At 35.0% G+C, this 15,875-nt stretch overlaps 1 protein-coding gene across 2 annotated transcripts in view; it reads left to right on the forward strand.

Annotated features, from left to right (window-relative positions):
- PLA2R1 (phospholipase A2 receptor 1) overlaps nt 1-15,875 on the forward strand; it is a 117,817-nt gene that overhangs the window by 57,736 nt on the left and 44,206 nt on the right. For both annotated transcript variants that reach the window (XM_077760968.1, XM_077760969.1), the window contains exon 11: nt 5,610-5,782. In XM_077760968.1, the coding sequence (XP_077617094.1) occupies nt 5,610-5,782 (173 nt within the window). The remainder of the gene's footprint in view (nt 1-5,609; nt 5,783-15,875) is intronic.

The following is a 15,875-nucleotide window of genomic DNA, read 5'->3' on the forward strand; positions in this document are numbered from 1 at the left end:
AATCAATTAGCCATGGAATGTTTACTCGAAAAGAATCCAGGGGTTCCTGGGTAGCTCGGTTAAGGTTCTGACTTTAGCTCAGGTCATGATTTCATGGTTCTTGAGTTCAAGCCCCACACTGGGCTCTGTGCTGACAGCTCAGAGTCTGGAGCCTGCTTCAGATTCTGTTTCCCTCTCTGCCCCTCCCCTGCTCCCACTCTCTCTCTATGTCTCTCTCTCTCTCCAAAAATAAATAAACATTAAAAAATAAAAAATATAATAATCCAAATGACATTCAATTTTGTGAATTTTACCAAAAGTAAGAAATCCTATAGTATTTCATTTTCTCCTAGACTTAACTCTGCATTATTTCAAGGCATTTTTACAGCTCTGCTATTTTCCTGCAACCACCATACCCCCTAAATACTTTTGCAGTTAATTTTTTATTGTGATAAAACATAAATTTTGTCATTATAACCATTTTTAAGTGTACAGTTCAGCAGCAATAAGTACAGTTGCAGTATTGCACAATCATCATCGCCACCCATCTCCCTAAATTTTTTCATCTTTCCAAACTGAAATTCTGTGTCCATTAAATAATAACTCCCCATTTTCCCTTGCCCCCAGCTCTGAAGACCCATTATTCTACTTTCTGCCTATGAGGATGACTACTCTAAGTTAACTCATAAGTTGAATCATGTAACAGTTATCCTATTGTGCCTAGTTTATTTCATTTAGTCTAATGCCCTCACCTTTTGGCTCTTGTGAATAATGTTGCTATAAACATGAATGTATAAATATCTTTAGAGTTCCTGCTTTCAATTCTTCTGGGTAATATACCCAGAAGTGGAATTTCTGGAGATTTGATAATTCTATTTTTAATTTTTTGAAGAACAGGCATAATGTTTTCCATATCAGCAGCACCATTTTACATTCCCATCAGCACTGCACAAGGGTTCCATATCCTCCACATCTTAGCCATCACCTGTTTTTTGTTTTTGTAAAATAGCCATCTTAATGGGTATGAAATGGTATCTCATTGTGGTTCCAACTTACACTTCCCTAATGATTAGTGATAATGAGTGTCTTTTCATGTGCTTATTGGTATCTGTATATCTTTTTTGGAGAAATTTCTGTCCAAGTCTTTTACCTATTTTTTAATTGGAGTATTTATTCATTGTTGTTGAGTTGTAGGAGTTCTTTGTATATTCTGGATATTAATCCTTTAGCAGATACATAATTTGCAAATACTTTTTCCTACTCCATCAGTTGCATTTTCACTCTGTTGTTGTCCTTTAATGCACAGTTTTTAGTTCTGATTAAATCCAATTTATTCATTATTATTTTCTTGCCTGTGTTTTGGTGTCATATCCAAGAAATCATTGCTACATACAATGTCATGAAAAATTTCCCCTATGTTTTCTTCTAAGAGTTTTATAATTTTAGCTCTTGTGTTTACGTCTTTGATTCACTTTCAGTTAATTTTTGTAAATGGTATAAAGTAAGAAGAATCCAACTGCATTCTTCTGCATGTGGATATCCAGTTTTTCCAACATCATTGTTGAAAAGGCTGTCCTTTTCCCATTGAACAATCTTGGCATCCTTGTGGAAAATCATTTAACCATATATACAAGGGTTTATTTTCTGGGTTCTCTTTTCTATTCTATTAATATATGTATATCTTTATGCCAGTACCACACTGTTTTGATTATTGTGCTTTCAATAAGTTTTGAAATCAAAGTTGTGATTTCCTGTTTGTTTTTGCTGTTAAGAGATCCCTTGAAATTCCGTATGAATTTTAAGATGGATTTTCCAATTTCTGAAAAAGACATCATTGAGATTTTGACATGGGTTGCATTCACTTGGAGTAGTATGGACATTTAAACAATTGGTTTTTCAATCCGTGAACATGGATGTCTTTCCATTTATTTGTGTCTTCTTCAATATCTTTCAGTAGTTTTGTAGTTTTCAATGTACAAGTCTTTTGCCTCCTTTGTTAAGGTATTTTTAAAATTTTTGATGCTATTATAAATGAATTGTTTTTGTAGTTTCCTTTTCAGATTGTCCTTTGTTAACATATAGAAATGCAACTGATTTTTGTGTGTTGACTTTGCATCCTGAACTTTGCTAAATTTATTAGTTCTAACACTTTCTGTAGAATGCAGTTAACTTTCTTTCTTAAAACATATTTTAGTTATCCTCTTTAAATTATGCAATAAAAACATTCTCATTAGTATAAGTTCAAACAAGCCAGAAGAATATAAATGAAAAAGTAAAAGTGATCTCTCACCTCCACTTCTCCCTCCCACCAATCCCATTGTTCTCCCATTAACAGTTAACAAAGGTAACTGCCGCCATTAACAGTCTGCAGTCTGCCGCAGTTAACAGTTTGGAATTTGTTCGTCCAGGTTTAATTCTTGTGTCTATGTTAAGTATCTTTTCTAACTCTATATTTCTCTTCTAGTCTTTTGCAATAAATAATACCCAAAGACTTAATGTTTCTAGTTCTTGAAGAATGCCAGTAAAAACTTCTTGAAATAATAATCATGATGCATGTCTCCTATTTTAAAACAATGATATTCTATTTGTATTCTTTATTTAAAAGAAAGAGAAATTTATCATTTTTGTATTCATTCAGCAATAGAGTCAGTTATTTGAATATGGTATTTAAAATGTTAATAATTGTGTTATTAGAAGAAATCCCATTGCAATATCTCAGTTCAAAATTGAATACCTCATAACTGGATCACTATGTGTAAAGATTACTGCTATTTTTTAAAATTGAAATAAGTCCTCTAGTGAAGCTACATCCAGTTCATTACTTTTTTTCAATCTCTTGTTTTAGGTAATACAAACATAATCATTAAGTACTGCTGTCTGCTAAGGATAGTATTACTCATAGATAAGAAACATCTTTTTCAACTATACTTGTCACTGGCTACATGGATGAAGAAATATTTCCAGAGATCAAATATAAAATATCTCATTTTGAAGTGTGCATTTTTTGAAATGCAAAATTTGTTTTGAAATGAAAAAATCCTAAGTGTATCCCAAAAATATGTATCACTCTCTTCAAGTTGCATTTTTTATTAAAATGTAATGTTTAGCACTGTGAGTAACAATTTCTTGTTAAGCTGATGGAAATTCAAGACATATTTTTCTTATTTATATTAAAAATGCACATTTGGTTTCTTAACGTTTTTAAGGAGTTGATTGGGAAAAAATTTTTTCTGATTTTAAGGATTATTTCCCTAAAAGTTTGATTTTATGGGTAGTTACACAAATGCAAACAAAGTATTTTATCATTTGTGTTTTTCTAGAAAATAAGTTTTTACTTTACTAAACTCCTTAGATATAATATGTTATTCTGGTCCAAATAATAATATAAAAATCTGTACATATGGTTACTTTTTGTTCCTTAAGTCATAACATTTGAATTAAATAATCTAGTGAAACCAGGCAAAAAGGCCAGATATAAAAAAACTCTGGAATATCCTCAAATGAAGAATTCTAAACACAAGCCCAAAAAAGACTTTAAAAGATCATCTGCTCTATTACTGTAAGCCAGAGTTTTCACAACCCTTTTAAATGTTTGGAACCAAATAGTGAGTGGTAACAAGTATAGAATACCCTCTTGTTTCTTTATCAGTTGGAAACAGACACTCAAATGGCTGCATGCTCTGACCCAGAGTTAAGTTCTTAGAATATGTAATTCAAGAGAAAGACATATTTGCTGAACTTCTTGATTAACAATGCTATCTTTTAAACTGTACCAAGAAAACTAGAGTCCTGATTTGAAGGTTTTAGGATCTAATGTATGAGTACTATATGCAACTACTTAAAAGATGCTTGCCAATTTAAAAAGCACAGGGTTTCTATTGTTTTAAGGAATCATAAATAGAGATAAGATAGCAAATCAGAGTGAACTAAATAAATTTAAAACCAACAGGGAACAAGAGCAAAATGTTGTCATGAATAATGATACCAGTGACCAAGTTTACAGACAATGTTATTTCTCTCCATTATCCGATAAATGCCATAGTACAAGGTCATGGAAGAGCCAGCAATGTCCCCTGGGTTTAGAACCGGCGCAGTGAATAGTGGTCTGGCCATAGCCTCCACAATGCAGTGCCTTGCTAGCCTCCTAGGACAGCAGTTTAAGGCATCGGCTGGGCATGATAACAATGCTACTCTGTCTCAGAGGGGAGAAGGAAAAGCAGATTCTAAATTATGAGAGGATGAACCATTGGAAGTGTAAGGAAAATTACAATAACACCTAGACAATATTTAGTTTTATGTATCATCCTTTTGAAGAAAGATTTTTTACATTTAAAACACTATATTTACATAAAATTCTGCCACTGCAATCTGGTTAAAAAAGAGCTTTTCTAGTTTTAAATGTGTGCTTTGTAGATTATTAATAGTACCTATAGGAAATATTTAGTAAAGCATAATAAAAATCTATATGCCCTGCAAAGATGAGTATCATAGATGCCTAAGATCACTAAATATTGCTAGTGATGTTCATAAGGCAGTTAAAAATTTTACATCCTTGTGTTCTTTTCTCCCCTCCCCCCATTTCCCTTGAAGCTTTTCTATTCTTGAATGACCTCATTGCTTTTGTTTCCTTAAGCAACTTAAAGATGCATGGTAATGAAAAACTTCCAGAATTGAATGAAAAAAAGTCTAATTTGCTTTCTTTTTAAGGTTTTCTGGGTAATTACATCAGGCTTTCCCTTTCTCATTGACTCAGCAGTTCTGGCCAAAAGTCATCACTTTTAGAAATGTGTTTCTTCAAAACTTCATGTGTATTAAAAATAAATTTTTCAAGCTTAGCTTAAAATTTCAATGCTAGTTAAATTTTAATACTCACATTTTTCTATTAGGTATTCATGTGGAAGCATATACACAAATTTTCCAGATTCCACTTTTGATGCATTTATATTGGGGAAGGAGCACTGCCACCAATCAATGAACACTAATTCATTCAGCTGTGTGGGGAAAATATTGGTGGGTGCACATCTTTGGATTAGTTCCTAGGGTTTTAAATTTATCTCCAGTGAATATGCCCATCTGAACACATTTGAATAAGCCAAGGACTCCATGTGCTTATGAACAAACTGATTTGGGATACATAAAATTGCTACTCCAAAACCTGCTCCATTCTCACCAGGCAAGTGTGGTGGGTGGGTGCATGTGAAGTCCATGTTGGCAGATGCTCAGGTCTCCTCCCCACTACTAGTTCCACACTGCATGCACATTATAGCGAGGTATGTGCTGTGTGGCCTAATTACAAAAATAGGGCACTTGCTATGCCAAGAAATATATTGCCAGCTTTATGGGCTTTACCACCTATACTCTGAAACCGGAGCTGGACTCTATTCCTTGAAATAATTAAGCTCTGTTGTTGAGACTCAAATTCTCCTCACTCATCTATTTCTGAGCATTGCAGTGACATTTGGCATGTATTAGTAATGTTCAGGGTCTATGAGTATTTTTCTGCCCCATGTTCTGAAGAATTCATCAGAAATGCTTATTCTGGTGCCATTCTGTGCACCTCATTATGCTTTAATGACAATTTTTCATTGCCCCAAAACTTACTATAACCATTTCCTTTTTCCATTTTTAAGGTTTGAACAGGCTTTTATTACCAGTTTGATCAGTAGTGTGGCAAAAACGAAGGACAGTTATTTTTGGATAGCTCTTCAAGATCAAAATGACACAGGAGAATACACTTGGAAGACAGCAGAGGGGCAGAAGTCTGAGCCAGTGCAGTACACACACTGGAATGCATATCAGCCTCGTGAGTAGAGGGAACTATAACGCCACCCCTCCCTCCTGTTTTCTTTGCTCAAAATTCCTTCAACCCTGTGATCTGCCTCCTTTGGTGCTTCCTTAATGTTTTCTTAATGCCTAAATCAATTAAAACAATTACCACAGGTTCTCAGGGGGTAATATGTGGCTGGCCATTTTTAAAAGTATGATGCATGTGACATTTGACAGGTTCAAGGTATAAATTCATTGCTCAAGACCACACATGCTTTTATTAGCAGGAAGTCCATTTTCTTCCTCCTAAAGGCTTTTACCCAGCCTCCCCCTTGATTGTCCAAGGATATCAGGGGCTTACTCAGTCCAGACTAGTCTGATATACTTCAAAACACAGTGAATGGGCACATATGGATACATCTAATCAGTCCACGGTCACTGCCGCTTTGCTGTTGAATGCTGACCCATTACTTAGGCAACACTCCTGTTAATCCATCTCCTCCATGGACTTCCGTGATCCTTAGCCAGGATTTCAGAGTTGCTCTATTAGTTCATCCTCATATGCTCAGCTCTGGATCCCCAAACATGAAATTGTGCCAGGTTAGTCAATTCCAGAGAAACTAATGACTTCAGCCACAAAGTACACTAGAACTAGCCCCTTTGGAACAAGCTTTAGGCCCTTAGGTAACAAGCCTAGACCCAACACCCCTTTACATCAGCATGAATTCCTATTTGGATTCCTTGGTCCCTTTCTTACTTGTGGACCTCAATCAGGGCCACCCAAGAGATGATAGGCAATAGGTTACCTCTAAATGTATTTCTGGAGGAAATGGGTTAGGAGGCCTCAGGCTCTTCCATGAGGAAAGATAGGTATTATTATAATACTATCAAAGTAATTTTCTTATATCAAATGTATAATAATAATTAGTCAAAGGACTAAATATACCAATTAAAAGACAGAGACTTTCAGAGCAGATCAAAAAACAAGACCAACTGTTTGTTGACTATAAGAAACCCACTTTATAAAAGAAAGGAAAAAATATAAAGGCACATGTAGATTGAATGTAAAAGGATGGAGAAAGATATACTATGCAAATACTTATAAAAAGAGAGAAGGAATAGCTATATTAATGTCACAGAGCAGACCTCAGAACACGGACATTTTTCAAGGATTAAAAAAAGGGATATTATATTATGGTAAAGGAGTAGTACTCTAAGAAAACGTAACAGTCCCTGATGTGTATGCACCCAACAGCAAAGTGTCAAAATACATGAGCAAAAAACTTGATAGAACTGCAAAGAGAAATAGATGAATCTATTATTACAGATGGAGACTGTAATATCCCTCTATCAGAAATGGACAGATCCAGCACACAGAAAATCAGTAAGGACAAAGTTGAACTCAATAGTACCATCGATTAACAGGATATAATTGATATCTATAGTCTACTTACTCCATCAGTAGCAAATTACACATTCTTCTCAAGCTCACATGAAATGTTCACTAAAATAGACCACGTACTTGCCAAAAAACATACCTTAACAAGTTTATCTATCTATCTATCTATCTATCTATCTATCTATTTATTTTATACTTTATTGTCAAGTTGGTTTACATATAACACCCAGCGCTCATCCCAACAAGTGCCCTCCTCCATGCCCATCACCACGCTTCCCCTCATACCTTAACAAATTTAAAAGAATAGAAATCATGTAATGTCTTCTCCTGAGCCACAGTGAAATTAAACTAGAAACCAATAATAGAAGGATAGCTGGAAAATTCCAAAATATTTCGAGATTAAACAACACATTTCTAAATAACATGTGGGTCAAAGAAGAAATCTAAAGAGGAATTTTAAAACATCTTAAGCTAAATGAAAGTGGAAATCTAAAATCAGAACTCCAAGCTTCTACCTTAGGAAACTAGAAAAAGAAGAGAAAATTAAATCCAAAGTAAGCAGAAGAAAATGAATAAAAATAATTAGAGCAGAAATCAATAAAATTGAAAGCAGGAACTCCATAAAGAAAGTCAACAAAACCAAAAGCTGGTTCTTTGAAAAGATCAATGAAATTGATAAGCCTGTAGTCAGGCTCAATAAAAGAAGAGAGAAGACACAAATTACTAGTATCACAAATAAAAGAGAAGACATCACTACAGATGCAGGGACATTAAAAGGATAATAAAAGAATATTATGAACAACTCTATATCCACACATTTGATAACCTAGATAAGACTGACCAATTTCTTTAAAGATGCAATCAACCAAAATACATGCAAGAAGAAACAGACTGAGTAGGCCTATTGCTATTAAAGAAATTGAAATAAAATTGATAACCTTCCCAAACAGAAAGCATCAGGTCCACATTGGTTCACTGGTGAATTCTACCACATATTTAAGGAAGAAATTATGCCAGTTCTCTACAATCTCTTCCAGAAGACCAAAGCAGAGGGAATACTTCCTGTCCCATTCTAAGGACAGCATTACCCTCATACCAAAATTAGACAAAGATATTGCAAGAAAAGAAAACTAAAAAACAATGTCTCTCATGAACAAAACAGCAAAATTCTCAATAAAATAATAAATTGAATCCAATAATGTAAAAAAAGAATTATACACCACAATCAAATGAGATTTATTCCAGTTATACAAGGCTGGTTCAACATTCAAAAATCAATTAGAGTAACCCATCACATCAACAGGTGATAAAAAAAAAGTCATATTATCATCTCAGTAGATGGTGAAAAACACTTGACAAAATCCAATACATATTTATTTTAAAAACTGTTAGCAAAGTAGGAATAGAGGGGAACTTCTTCAGCTTTACAAAGAACATCTAGAAAACCCACAGATACCATAATTAATGGGGAGAAACTAAAAGCTTTCCCACTAAGATCAGGAACAAGGCAAGGATATTCTCTATCAACCCATCTTTTAAACATTGTACTAGAAGTCCTAGCTAGTAGGGCAAAAAATGCAAATAAAAAGCATACAGATTGGGAAGAAATAAATAAAACTTTGTTCACAGATGATAAGACTGTGTCTATGTAGAAAATCAGAGTCAATGAAAAAATCACTTGAATAAGTGATTATGGCAAATTGCAATATGAAAGATTAATAAACAAAAGTTAATTGCTTTCCTGTATAACAGCAATGAACAAATGAAGTTTAAACTTAAAAATATACTATCATTTACATTATCAGCCCCCAAAATGAAATACTTGTATAAAAATGTAATGGAATATGTACAAAGTCTATGAGGAAAACTATAAACTTTAATGAAAGAGATTAAAGAACAAGTAAATAAATGTAGAGATCTTCCATGTTCATGGACAGAAAAACTTGATATTGTCAAGATGTCAGTTTTTCACAAAGTGCCCTATAGATTCAACACTATCCCAATCAAAATCCCAGGAAGTTATTTTGTGGATATTGACAAACTGATTCCAAAGTTTATGTGGAAAGGCAAAAGAACAAGAAGAGCCATTTAAATATTGATGTGGAAGAACAAAGTCAGAGAACTGACACTACCTGACTTCAAGAGTTACTATAAAGCTAGAATAATCAAGACAGTGCAGTATTGGCGAGGAGGAAGAGTGGGGGATGGAACAAGTCAGTAGAACAGAATAGAGAGCCCACGCATTGACTAACATAAACATGGAGCTAAATGTGAATCCCAAAGCTGTAATACCCTAGAGAATAACATAATAGAAAAACCTAGATGTCCTTCGGAAAAGCAATGACTTATGACGTTTTAGGTATAACACCAAAGGAACAGTCTATGAAAGAAACAATTGATTTGCTGGACTTCATTAAAACTAAAAAGTTCTGCTCTGAGACAGTGCCAAGAGAATGAGAAGACAAGCTACACACTAAGACAAAATATTTGCAAACACCACATCTGATAAAGGACTGTAATCCAAAATATACAAAGAATTCTTAAAACCCAACAATAAGAAAATGAAGGACAAGAATTAAGAATGGACAAAAGACCTTAAATAAAGATATATAGATGGCAAGTGAGCATATGAAAATATGTTCAACATCATATGTCATTAGGAAATTATAAATTGCAACAACAAGATACCTACTAAAATGACCCAAATCCAAAACACTGATGAGGATATGGAACAATGGGGACACTCATACATTGCTGGTGGGAAAGCAAAATAGTATATTACTTTCAAAGACAATCTGACAGTTTTTTACAAAACTAAACATACTCTCACACACTCCCAACAATCACACTCCTTGGCATTTACCCAAATAAACTGAACACTGATATTCACGCAAAAATCTACACATAGGTTTTTATTTAAGCTTTATTCATACTTGCCAAAACATAAAATTAATCAAGATGTCCTTTAGCAGGTGAATGGATAAACAAAACATGGGACATCTGTATAATGGAATATTATTCACTGCTAAAAAGAAATGAGCTATAAAGCCATTAAAAGACATGGAAGAAACTTAAATGCATATTACTAAGTGGAAAAGGCCAGTTGAGAAGTCTAAAAACTATATGATTCAAACCATTGGACACTCTGGAAAAGGCAAAACTATGAGACAGTAAAAAGATTACTAGTAAAAAGTGGTTTCCAGGGGTCAGGGGATGGAACGGATTAACAGGCCGAGCTCAGAGGATTTCGGGGGCAGTGAAGCTATTCTATATGTACACAATGGTGTACATATGTAATTATACATTTGACCAAACCATAGAATGTACAATGCCAACAATGAAACCTAATGTAAATCATGGATTTGGGGTAGTAATTATGTGTCACTGTAGGTTTTAACAAATGTACCATTGTGGTATGAGAGGTCAGTAGTGGGAAAGTTTTTACCTATTTGAGGTAGGAGGTATAAAGGAAGTCAGTACTTTCCACTCAGTTTTGCTCTGAATCTGAAATGCTCTAAAATATATAGTTTATTATTCCCATAAAAAAACTATACTTTTTAAAGATGCCCGTAAGGTGAAGTTAAGACAAATTAGATTTTTTTGTGTGTAAACATCAGCTTAGGAAATGTATACAGAAACTTGGTGACCCTGCTTGGCTCCAAATGAGAAACATCATAATTCACTCAGTAAACAACATTCTCATTCTACAAATCTGTGAATATTATTAAAATGTAGAGAATAGTGAAGTTCCATGTCACACTATTACTGAAAAAAAAAAAAGCTCTGGTTTCATTTCTAATATACTTTGGAATTTTGTTAGGAATGTCTATACCTGTCAAAATAAATTAATACATTTTGAATAGACAAAATCTTGGTTCTTAATGTTACCTTCCTTGGGGCGTATTTGGATATCTAAAATCTGGAACTGAAGCAGAGCTCCTTGTCATTCATAAGTTTCTGCTGTAATTTATTTGAGTGGCACTACTCTTTTCCTCTTCTCCCTGAAGCAAAAATAATATCATGATGCTCAGTTTGGCTGCTCATGCTGACTGACATTGAGTAAATTGTCTCTGAATAAGATGAAAATGTAAATCTTTTTTTGAAGAAAATAGCAATATAAAAGCCTCTGTGTTTCCTTTCTTCTTTTAAATTGCAGTTTGCAGAAATGCCATCCTAAATCACTTTTTTTTTCCTGCCTGTCACAAAAGTATCCATTAACTTCGTCCTCATGTCAGAATCTTAATCCAGCCCAGACCGACTATATAAATTGACCACTGAATAGGAAGCCTGCAGTATTTTTATAAACTTAGCCAAGAGTCTGTCCTTATGTCATATCATCAGAATATTCAATCTGTGGGGATACCACGGTTCTGCCACTTTGTTCAACATTGTATTATGTTCACCAGATAGTGTAATGACCCACCATATACACATCACCCAGTGTCATCAATTATCAACTCTCGGTCCATCTTGTTTCATCTATACACTTACCCACTCTCTCCAACACTTGTGATATTTTGTCATAGCAAATCCCAGACTTTATATTGTGTCATCCACAGATATTTCAGTATTATCTCTAAAAAATACAGACTTCTTTTTAAAAACATAAATATAAGACAAATATCACAGCTAAATGTAATTAACTATAATTTCATAATATCATAAATCTTCAGTTAGTGCTCAAATTCCTAAATGATTCATAATATTATACAACACATTTTACGGTTTGTCTGAATCAGGATCCAAGAAGGCTTACACATTTGCAATTGGTTGATAGATCTCCCAAAGTCTATTTTAATCTCTACATTTCCTTCTTCTTTGCCCCCTCCCATTAAAAAAAAAATTATTTGCCAATGCAAATGGGTTGTTTGTCCTGCAGTTTCCTACAGTCAGGACTTTTTGGTGGAATCCCTGCATGTTGTTTAATGTGTTACTCTATCCTCTTTATTTTCTATAAAAGTGACATTTTTATTTTTAAGAAGTTAGAATCAAAGGCATTATATAATTCAGATTTTCTTTTATTTTCTTTTGGAAAACATGTCATAAGTAGTTGTGTGTTCTATCTTAAGGCACATTATGTTCACTTTTCTCACTTTTTACAATGTTAGAAGCCACTAATTATCCATGCCTAGATCCATTGATTCATTAGGGGTTACTTCATAGCTTCCTATCTGGGATATTTTTATAAAGGTATAGTTTCCTGCTACTTTACTAAAACAACAACAGCAAAGAGACTGTGGCACTTGGTATTTAAGAGAAGTAACTATTCAGATAAAACAGGAAGATAAGTTTTGATACATACTAAGTAGTACCAGTGATTAAAGGGAAAAAATGGGCCTTTCTTATTTAGGGACACTAATGTATTAGAAACTACAATGTACTTTATACCTTAAAGATTCAGTATAAATGGAGGCTGTTCTCCAATGAAGGGGGAAAAATGAGTCCATTCTTATTAAGACATTCAAAAATCTTTTCCATGTTATATTACAGTTTCATAGTTTTCTGTACAAAAGAGAAACACTTTGAGATCATTATTCTGTATCCATCTATTCCTCAGGCTCTGTGACAAAAGTTTTGTTTCTAGATCTAGCTGCCACTGCAGAAAACGTGTGTTTCACTCAAATGGGATAGCTCCAGAACATCTACCCCAATTGTTCCAAATCAATAGAAATCTGCCAGTGACAAGGAAAATGGGATCCCAGTAGAGCAAATCAGTTTTACTTTTCTTGAAAGTGCCCTCCACATAGCAAGGAAAATCCTGTCCAGCCAGCAGGTAGATAGGCTGATCCATTTTAAGGCTTCCCAGAGTTCTGAAATGAACCACCACATAAATGAGGACAAATGTATTCTCATTTCTGGGCACCATGGATATTTTCATATTTTTTAATAATCATGTAAGTAACTGTCATATCAGGTAAAAATGGGATCAGAGATGGTTAAGGAAATGCTGTGGTCAAACAGAACAGAAACGTGACTATGGAAATGGAGGAACATAATTTTAAGGGAAGATTCAATCATTCATTCAACAGGTATTTATTGAATGTCTGCCTACTCTGTGTCTTGACATTTTCTCATTGTAGACTTAGTTAAATCTGTTTTCAAATTCTTCATCAAACCCCTCACTATGTGGCCTTAGGCAAGTCACCAAACCTCTGTGTCCCAATTTTTCCATTAGCAAACTGTAAATACTGATATCCATTCTCAGCGTTTTTGAGGTTAAAAAAAAAAGACCATATAAAATATCTAACAGCATCTAAAGCTACCCGCATTGCATCACTTTTCTCCACATCATGAAGATGGAGAAAAGGACAGAGAAGAAATGTGGGTAGTAAGGATATGATATTCATATAATCATATTATTTTTTTCCTTTAGTCTATTGATACGATGGATTACATTAATTGGTTTTCAAATGTGGAATTATTTTTGCACACCTGGAATAAATCTCACTTGGTTATACTTAAAAAAAAAAAAAGAAGTAAGGATGGGATGGGAATGGTCTATTTTAGGGAACAAGAAAATAACTACACAGATTTAAGAAAAACAATTGCCAGAGGCTCTGAAGGCCCAGCTACAGTTCCCTCCTACCCTGAGGCCACACACATATTTTGTTTGTCTGCTTTCAGGTATTTGACCAGAGGGGTGAAAGATGGAGGCTTTCTTACCACAGTTCAATGTATATGGTTAGATAGTGTTGTCAAATGGAAGTGGCTAGAACAGTGGATTGGAATTTCTTAATTGACTCAAATTTATCCCATTCATGGTGTTTTTAAAAAATGTTTTATTTATTTTTGAGAGAGAAAAAGAGACAGAGTACAAGTGTGGGAGAGGCAGAGAGAGACACACACAGAATCCAAAGCAGGCTCCTGGCTCCAAGCTGTCAGCACAGAGCCTTACGTGGGGCTCAAACAAACCATGAGATCATGACCTGAGCAGAAGTCTGATGCTTAACTGTCTGAGCTACCCAGGCGCCCCCAAACACAGATGTTTTGTGTGTTTTTTTAATGTTTATTTATTTTTGAGAGAGAGAGAGCAAGCACGTGAGCAGGGGAGGGACAGAGAGATGAGGGACAGAGGAACTGAAGCATGCTCTGTGCTGAGAGCAGAGAGCCCAATGCAGGGCTCTAATTCACGGAACATTGAGATCGTGACCTAAGCCAAAGTCAGGTGCTTAACTGCCTAAGCCACCCAGGGGCCCCTCATTCATGTTCCATGGAGAGAGTGAAGGGGGAATAGAGGGAGAATGAGGCAGATACGGAGACTCAGTTTAAATGTGAAATTCACTACTGAGAAACAAGATGATAATTTTTCTTCTCCAATGGGAGAGGAGTTATTGAATTTGAGAACAATATCTCTGTGAGAAAAACCCCCTCTACTCCTACCCATACTCTACCTTTATTATTTGGCTTTTTGCAAGCATGCCCACAAAAATAGGATTATAAATTTGGTTTATATCTCCCTTAGCCCGGTCTCCCTTTATTACACTGCTTTACTGCTTCTTTGGGGCTGAGACTCCAAAATTTGGGTCAAATGTTCCATTAAGTTAACCACTTTAGAATCCCAGTAATACTCCTGCAACACTTTCACCTTCATAGCAGTTCACAAACATCTCCTTCTCCACTAATGAAGATGAGTTGAGTATCTATAGTATCTAAAACCAAAGCTATTTAATCATTGTCTGATGTGAAAAAGTAAGACAAAATGCAAGACCAACAAAAAAAAGTGTATTACATTTTAAACTTGCTGATTCGAGCTTTTTAAAAATTCTTTGAACATTCAGGCAGAACTCATACAACAAAATCCCCAGCTTTTGTAATAAGAAGTCAAAAAAGAATAGAAGCAACATCTTAGGGCTGGTTCTAGCCCTTCCTGTCTTTCAGGGTGCTTTTAAATACATTATTCCATTTGATCTTCATGATAACCACTAAGGAAAAAAAGGAATTATTATCCCCACATTTCAGGCAGGGTGTGTGTGGTGTGTGTGTGTGTGTGTGTGTGTGTCTGTGTGTGTGTGATTAATTAAGCTGTTCGAGTTTTGAGTTACTAAATATTTGTGCTGAGACTGCAGTCCAGACTTCAGGTTCCAAGTCAAAGGCTGCTAGGGAAGGAAGGATGGAAGAATTGAGAGGGAGTGCATGTTTGTCCTGTTCTTTCAACTAGAGCTACTCCATTAGCATATTATGTTTGGGTCTTTCATGTGGATTTCCATAGTTCAACTTCATTAGAATCTCATCACACAGAGTATGCAACATCTCCTCTATTGTTCAGGACCCAGCTAGATTGTGAGCTGCATTCCAAAAGTACATCACAGAAGACTGCAAAGCTCCATTCATGGCAGGCTGCAGTTGCATGCTGTAATCTTTCCCCCTTGTGTGGGCCCCAATCTTTCATTCATCTTTAACACTAACTAGGTGTTCTGGCCAATGGAGCCAACTGATGGCTTTTGTATGAACCAACTCTCTCTTGACTTTCTTTGCTTCTATACAAGTCAGTAGTAAGCATGTTTTCTTGTTTACTACCGGTCATTTTCACCTTTGTGGGTCTCTTTGACACATCAGCATGCACACACACACACACACACACCACACACACACACACACACATACACACACACACACACGACTGTAGGCTTCTTGTGGATGGCCGTGATGCCTTGTGACTAACACAGCGTGTACACTCAGGATTGTTGAAGACACAAACACTGGTTCTTTAGCCGCCTTATTCTTTTTTTTA

The sequence above is a fragment of the Crocuta crocuta genome, unplaced genomic scaffold, assembly GCF_008692635.1.
Source record: "Crocuta crocuta isolate KB4526 unplaced genomic scaffold, BGI_CrCroc_1.0 scaffold153, whole genome shotgun sequence".
NCBI lineage: Eukaryota > Metazoa > Chordata > Mammalia > Carnivora > Hyaenidae > Crocuta > Crocuta crocuta.